Source organism: Tripterygium wilfordii, chromosome 12 (assembly GCF_013401445.1).
Source record: "Tripterygium wilfordii isolate XIE 37 chromosome 12, ASM1340144v1, whole genome shotgun sequence".
NCBI classification, from domain to species: Eukaryota; Viridiplantae; Streptophyta; class Magnoliopsida; order Celastrales; family Celastraceae; genus Tripterygium; species Tripterygium wilfordii.
In genome coordinates this window covers 9,582,324-9,590,036 of record NC_052243.1, presented here as the reverse complement: position 1 = coordinate 9,590,036, position 7,713 = coordinate 9,582,324, and the positions used below count along the sequence as shown (strand labels likewise).

At 36.8% G+C, this 7,713-nt stretch overlaps 1 protein-coding gene across 1 annotated transcript; it reads left to right on the top strand.

Moving 5' to 3' along the window:
- The first annotated feature begins 5,632 nt into the window (after nucleotides 1-5,632).
- Nucleotides 5,633-6,330, top strand: LOC120010115 (classical arabinogalactan protein 6-like). The gene has a single exon (XM_038860819.1). The coding sequence runs from the start codon at nucleotides 5,733-5,735 to the stop codon at nucleotides 6,204-6,206; it is 474 nt and encodes a 157-aa protein (XP_038716747.1). The 5' UTR covers nucleotides 5,633-5,732; the 3' UTR covers nucleotides 6,207-6,330.
- Nucleotides 6,331-7,713: the final 1,383 nt, after the last annotated feature.

The following is a 7,713-nucleotide window of genomic DNA, read 5'->3' as shown; positions in this document are numbered from 1 at the left end:
AGTAGTTGGATTGTTTATGACTATTATTTGGTTCATACGATTATGGAAGAGCTAATATAAGGATTAGTGGTGGATAATGATCAAACCATTTGTATTGTTTTGAGTTGTTTAAGCATAACTTTAATTGGTTAAATATGTATTTGCAGGAGCATAAATATTTTACTGCATAGCGAAATAGTTCTTCCTTCTCTGTAGAAAATTTTATTGCATTCTTTGTTCAAACCATCAAATTTTCAAGTTTATTTATATGTTAATGTCCTTTTCTTTTACACGTGCATATTGTTAATGTTTTGTGTTTATAGATGTCACGAAAAGGAAAACAAAAGGTTGGCTCAATTGAAGGCGGGGAGTATGATAAGATTAGATGGGATGACAAATCCACTACAGTCCTAGTTGAGTTGTGTTATGATTTAATGCAATCTGCTAGGAGGGTACCCGGTAGTCGGATCCCTAAGATAGAATGGGAGGATCTCATTGTAAAATTTAATGCAAAGACCAAATACAGTTGGCCAAAGACAGCTTTGAAAAACAGATGGGATGCCCTTAGAAAGGATTGGACATTATGGACGAAAATGATGGCTAAGGATACCGGTACTGGATGGAATGCTAAGTTGGGTACAGTTGATGCGTCAAATGAGTGGTGGGAGGAAAGAATTAAGGTAAACTTTTTGTTCACTAATATCTCTAAACTATTATTTCTTAATTGCTTTATGCTTCTTAGTTTAGGGAGATGTATTCGTGTACTGTGGTTGTCTATGATTGCCCTTTATTTTTTCAAATGTCATATGAAAATTGCCCTTCACTCAAGCTTCTGTTTCTTAAAAACCTAGCATTAATTTAATTGCATTCTTTTATCCTACAACTTCTTTCAGTATTCATGGACTGTGGATGATATCTTAATTCAGATAATGATGTTGATAAATATTTGCTGAATTTTGCAGGAGAACAAGGAGTATGCGAAGTTTCGCAAACATGGATTCAAGTTCAAAGATGAACTTGAGTTTTGCTTTTCAGGTACTTATGCTACTGGTGCGTATCGAATGGTACCTTCAAATGGTGTGAAACATTCATCTCATACATCGGGAGTTTTTGAAAAACAGAACCATGAGGATTCAGATGGCTTTGATACATGGTTTGATGATGATCCCTATGTGTCCGAGCCACCCTTGCAGGACCTGAACCTGGATAACAGCCCAGCACGAGTGGTTGAGGAAAAACATGATGAGGTTTTCTCTACAGCTACTTCCCCACCTAGAGTTCAGTCAGTGACTCCAACACATACAATGACGTGTGTTCGGGATCTTATTGCAAACAAACTTGTCCGTCGGAGGGAGCGTAATTGAGATTGTGGTCTATGTAAATAATATTTAAGCGTTAACTATTTCGAGTTGTGAGATTGTAATATGATACTTAATATTATTTTAATGTATGATTATTTATGGTACATGAATTGTGTTAATGTTAAATTAGTAATTTTTTAAAATTAAAAAAATTATATAAATAAATTTAACAGAGATAGTATATATTTGTTTGTCTAAAACAGAAAACAAATATAGTAAAAGTTGTTAAGACTATAAGATGAAAATCATTTGCGCAATTATTAAATATTTGTATAAATTAAATAGTATTTCCACTAGCGTTAGTTTTATTGTGCGCCAAACACTTCACAGCATATTTTACAGCATAACCGCTGGCGTCAGTTTATATGTGTGTCAAACACCTCACAGCATATTCCACAGCTTTAAGTTCAACTTTTTTCCTACAGTATTTCCGCTATCATTGAAAATTCAGTTTTCCACTCTGCCAAACAGAGTCAGCGGTGCCGTTAACTTATTAGCCCATTTTGGTGGAGCGGCGTCATTTTGCAGTGTCGTCCCACCAAATTAACTCTTTTATCTTTTGTTTTTTCCTCATTGACCGATCACCGTCTCCATCCTCTTGTTCCAATTATAAGCTTAAACATAATTAATTTACCATTCTAGATTGATTGATTGATTGAGAGATGCCAAAAAAGTAACTCAACTTTTGCTCATGTATACATGAATTCTATATCGGTAGTGCTAAATGACCCAGCAAATTTTATCCCAAATTCTCCCAATCCTACATGGCATTCCACATCAGCAGCCACATCACTTTTTTGTCTGTATATAATCACTCACATTCTCTCTCTTTCATCTCTTTCCTTCTCCTTTCTCTCCCTCCCACTCTCACGAAACACCACCACCACCACCACCACTGTAGCTCTTCCGTCCAGCCACCGATCGGAGCCGCCGACCCACCGAACTGAAGCGCCTGACCACCACCATCATTATTCAATGCTCCATGCCACCCACCGTCACCTGTATCGTCGGGAAAAAGCTTCCAAAGGAAGAGATCACCATAGCACAAGTCGCGTCGATGCTGCCACCTCTTGCGACGTCTCCGACAACCGACCTCATATTTGGACTCCAGGCGTCGATACACACCTTACCCATCTATTTTCCGGCCAAATAGCTACCGGATTTCGGTGACCCGAGCAAATTGCATTGTTTCAAAAATAATGTAATTTGTCGATCCGAGCATTCAGCCACCTCCAACAACATCTCTGGCCACCTTCAACAAAATTCCCAGCCACCTCCAACAACAATGTAATTTTGTTCTCCTTTTTTTGCATATTTGGAAGTTATACTGTTTTGAAAACAATGTAACAATGTGTTTATAACCATTTGAATGATTATGCTTTTTAAACAATGTATTTACCTTGTTTATTGTGGACTATTTTTTTCTACAGCTTATATTTGTCTATTGTGAAAATTACCTTGTTTTGAAAACAATGTAATCGCAAGTCTGTGTGAAAAAAACAATGTAATTGCATGTCTGTATACAAATAAACAATGTAATTGCATTTCTTAACAGCAAAAAAAACAATGTAATACCATTCTTTTCAATGTAATTCGTGAATATGAATGATTTACTTGTATATTTGTGGTTAAATGAGATGTGATGAAATAATGGGAGTGTGGGAGAAAATGAAAGTGGGAAATAAAAGAGGGAATTTTTTATTTTCAAATTTTAAACAAAAGATAATGGAGAAAGAAGGGGGAAATTTGATTTTCAAAAAAAATTAACCATGTCAGCAAATATTCCATGTGAGCATGATTATGTGGCACTGCCACCTAGACTTGGGACAACTTGGGTTAAAAAAAGTTGGGCCATTTAATATTTTCGATTCTACATTTTAGACTTCTACGACTTACCTAATAAGAATTCGATTCACTACTTTGCTCAAGGCAAAAGGTGAAAGAAAACTTTTTATGTGTAGCCCAGTAGTTCAGGCCCCACAACTATGTGTAAAATTAGAGACCCGTAAATTTTAAAGTTACGATAAATTTTCGAGCATCTATATGAGAGTCGGTGTATATATTTATAACAAAATTAGTTAAAATAGATGGTAAATTATTCCATAAAATTGTGTTTGTATTATTGTATACTATTTCTTCCTTAATTCTAAAATTTATATTAGGGTTGTGCATGGTCCGATTAATCGGACCATTAAAGTCAAACCACTAACCGGATCGGTAGTAATGGTTTTACATTTTATGAAACCAAAACTAATCCATAACCATCAAAATCGATGACTACGGTTAACCGGTATACCAATTCGATTTCGTTCCGGTTTTAGTTATGGACCTCAAGATTGAACCTCTTGGTTGGCCTAAGAACAAAAGCCAAACTCATGCCAATGTTTTATACTTGTATTTTTAATTGTTTACAATGTAAACTACTGAATACTAATTCAAGGTCATCAGTGAAGAAATCATTGCCTTGAAAGTGCTCTCCCCCACTCTCTGAAAGACCATAAGTTCGATTTTGGCTCTCTGTTTTTAGGTTTTCAATTTTTCATATTAAACTGTTTAAGAATATGTTGATATTTAATATTTAATAATAATTTAATAGAATAGAAATAGAGAATAATATATATAACTGATAAAATAATAATATGAATTATGAATATACAATTATGCATTATATGATTATGAAATATTAAATCTAATTATATATATCATTATTATTTATATGTATGCGGTTACGTCCAATTAACCGTGGTTTTCAAAAATCTATGACCATGGACCGAATCTGTCATCACGATTTGGTTTGATTATTCAAACCGTTTGACCAAAATGCAGTCCCATTTACACAACGCTAATTTCTAGAATACCTAACCAGAGCGCGAGTAGGTCTATATGTGATGCAGCGTGGTGTGGTGGAAATAACACTTACTTGGACCTGTTGATTCGACACACGAATACCAGATTTAAGGCTTCAAAACTTTGTTTATTCTAACGAATACCAAAGAATTGGAAAAGACTAGCCGTCTCTTAATTTTATTCAATCAAAACTCAAAACTGAAATTCCTCAATAAAGGTTAGAACCTTAAATAGTAAATTAAACGAAACCCTAGACACTTCTAATAGGAAACAAATACTTAAAAAGATATTAGACTCCTAGAAAAATAATACTAATTGTCTTACAAACAATTGATTTCCTAAAATACCAAAATAAAATATTTGACAGAAATATCGCAATCTCAATCTGTATCAATATGGCTTCATCAAAAGCAATTAAGGATCTATATAATTACATGAGTTTTTTGAGCAATAGCTTCCAAGTTGAAAGTTCGAAGATTAACGAGTCACTGATATTTTGTTTTAGTTGGATTTGGGCCTCCGCCATTTCTTAGAATTTCAATTCAAATCCAATGGTGGATAAAAAATCATATAAGTTTTAAAAATGGAAAAACAAAAATGTAGTGTGACGTGGCACACCTTCCAAACCATTGAATTTAAATTGTAAATTCTACAATTTTAAACAAATTACAGAGCCTCTAAATCCGCCTTGGTTAACAAAACAAAATTTAAATGTTTTTTTAAAAGAAAAATGCATGATCAAGTATGCCTTTTTATGTTTCTTATTCCGCTAGACCAATGTTGGACCAAACTTGGTCGCTTTACATCTTTCTTTCCTTCCCAACATAATTTGAATATGTTTGATGATTGACATTTTAGGGCTAGATCCCATCTCCTGCCCCCTGCAGAAAAGAACAGAAATTTCACGAATATCTTTGATGATAGAGAGGTTGTTGAAGATGCATTAAAATTAAATTATATGTTATAAGATAATTATATATATATATATATCTATATATATATATATATATATATATATGTGTGTGTGTGTGTGTGTGTGTGTGAAATTTATAGGAAGAGGAAGAAAATAGTGCATCTAATTTAGGACTTTCAGCAAAGAGTGGGTTTGCATGTCCTTGACCATATGACTCGGGTCCTCATGCCTCCTCAACCAAAACAAGTAAATAATTCTTTTTCACAAAAAATGAATTCTGCAATGAACAGGGACATACATAATGTATGTAGAGTTTATCCTTATATAATATGTCGAGTGTTTTTAAGAATTTAAACTATGACCTATGAGTCACACCCTTGAAACTCTACCATTAGACGACATATTCGCCCACATGCCTCCTCAAACAACAAAGCAAAAATAACCTTTAAAAATTAACCAAACATTTGTAACTGTCAAATCTCTTTTATCCTCACAATCCTCCCCTCCTAACCTATATAATCCCCATCTCCAATCTCCTCTCCTTCATTCTTCAGCTTCGCAGTGTAATCTCTATATCACATTAGAGAATATATTGCAATCTCAAGAATCACATCCAATCCACAAACACAAAAATGGCACGCCAATTCGTTGTCCTTGTCCTAATTTTCGTTGCCGTTGTCGGGTCTGTTGTCTCCGCTGCAGACCAAGCACCCACCAAGTCCCCCACCGCCGCCCCCAAATCATCACCGAAAGCAGAAACACCTGCCCCTGCCAAGGCTCCCACTGCTGCCTCCAACCCTAAATCATCCCCATCCCCCAAGGCTGCCACTGCTCCCGCCCCCTCCAACGAAGATGACTCCTCTAGCGCACCCGCCACTTCACCCTCGTCCGAGTCCCCTGATGCCTCATCCCCCGAATCTGACGTCTCCTCCCCTCCTGCCCCGGCCAGTGAGGCGTCTGAGGGACCTACCACCACTGATGAAGTTAGTGATGGGCCCGCCATTTCACCTGCTGAGGGGCCCGCTAAGGAACAGTCTGGTGCTGCCACTGTCAAGGTCTCCGCTGGCCTTGGTGCTGCCGCCGTTGCTGGATTCTTCTTCTTCTAAGCTAAGCTATAGCCTGACATGCATGCATGGAAGCATGTTAATTTGTAAGGTCATAATTATGATGATCGATGATGATGCTATAAATTAGCTGATATATGTGAGTTAGTATTTTTTTTTTGATTGATTTGCTTGTTGGCTAGAATTGGCTTCTGTGCATTTATCTATTTAAGTATTTTGTTTTATCTGTACTGTTTAGTCTTTTTCCTTATGTCCAATTTGGTCTTTTCTCCTTCTAGGGTTGTTTTGTCTTCAATTAGTGTGTGCCGCTGAAAAGCTTAGTGTGAAAATATTGGAGAAGCTAAATTGTGAAAGAGAGCTCTGCAACTAGCAACTCTGATATCTTTCTTGATGAAATACAATCAAATTTGTGAGGATTACTACTTGTTGTTGTTCTTGTGAATATTCACTTGCAGGGATTATTCCAGTCTACTGGTTTTACATCCAACAGTGGTATCGGAGCAGTCGATCGGGAACGGAGACTGAAAACAATTTGGGGAATGGCGTCTTCATCAAGTATTGAGCGTAATCATATTCCGATCTTCAATGGAGATGATTACCGATCGTGGAAGGTCCGGATGCGCACTTATCTCATGTCTGAGGGCCTTTGGAAAATGGTGGCAGATGGGTATGACGAACCCGACGATGAGAGTTCTCTGACTACGACAGTAAAGAAAGAGCTTGAAGCTAATAGAATGATCAACGCCAAAGCACTATCCAGGCTTCAGAATGGCGTCGACGCAACCATATTTCCTCGAATTATTATGGCTACTCAGGCAAAAGATGCTTGGGATATTCTGGCGAAGGAATTTCAGGGGGATGGCAAGACAACCATCATCAAACTTCAAAATTTACGCAGAGAGTTCGAGAACTTACGGATGAATGAAGCAGAAAGAGTAAAGGAGTTCTATACGAAGCTTATCGATGTGGTGAATCAGATGAGGATTTTGGGTGAGAAAATTGTTGACACCAAGATTGTCCAAAAGATCTTGATTAGTTTACCTGAGCGATATGACGTGGTGGTTGCTGCCATAGAAGAATCCAAGGATTTGACAGTGTTGAAACCTGAAGAGTTGATTGGATCTTTGGAGGCCCATGAGCAAAGAAGGCAGAGACGTGGAGAGTATACTCAGACTTTGGATTCAGCCTTCCAAGCCAAACTATCTATGAGAGACGATGTAGGTAAGGGCAATCAATCCAGCTGGAGGAATGCTGAGAAAGGTATGAGTTCAGAAAATAATTCTAAGCGTCAATGTGATATTTGTCAAAGAATAGGTCATTCTGCTTCTGAATGTTGGCATAAGGGAAAACCCCAATGCCATCATTGTAAAAAATTTGGACATATTCAGAGAAATTGTTATCTCAAACCAGAAAATAGGGCAAACTTTGTTGAGTTTTTCCCTGAAACAGAAGAAAATCTATTTTATGCAACTCAAGTGGTCTCAATCAGTAGTCCCAATGTATGGCATTTAGATAGTGGTTGCAGTAATCACATGTCTGGAAACAAGAC

Excerpts from the sequence above, each read along its gene's own strand:
- LOC120010115 (XM_038860819.1), top strand. The coding sequence starts at position 5,733 with ATGGCACGCCAATTCGTTGTCCTTGTCCTAATTTTCGTTGCCGTTGTC.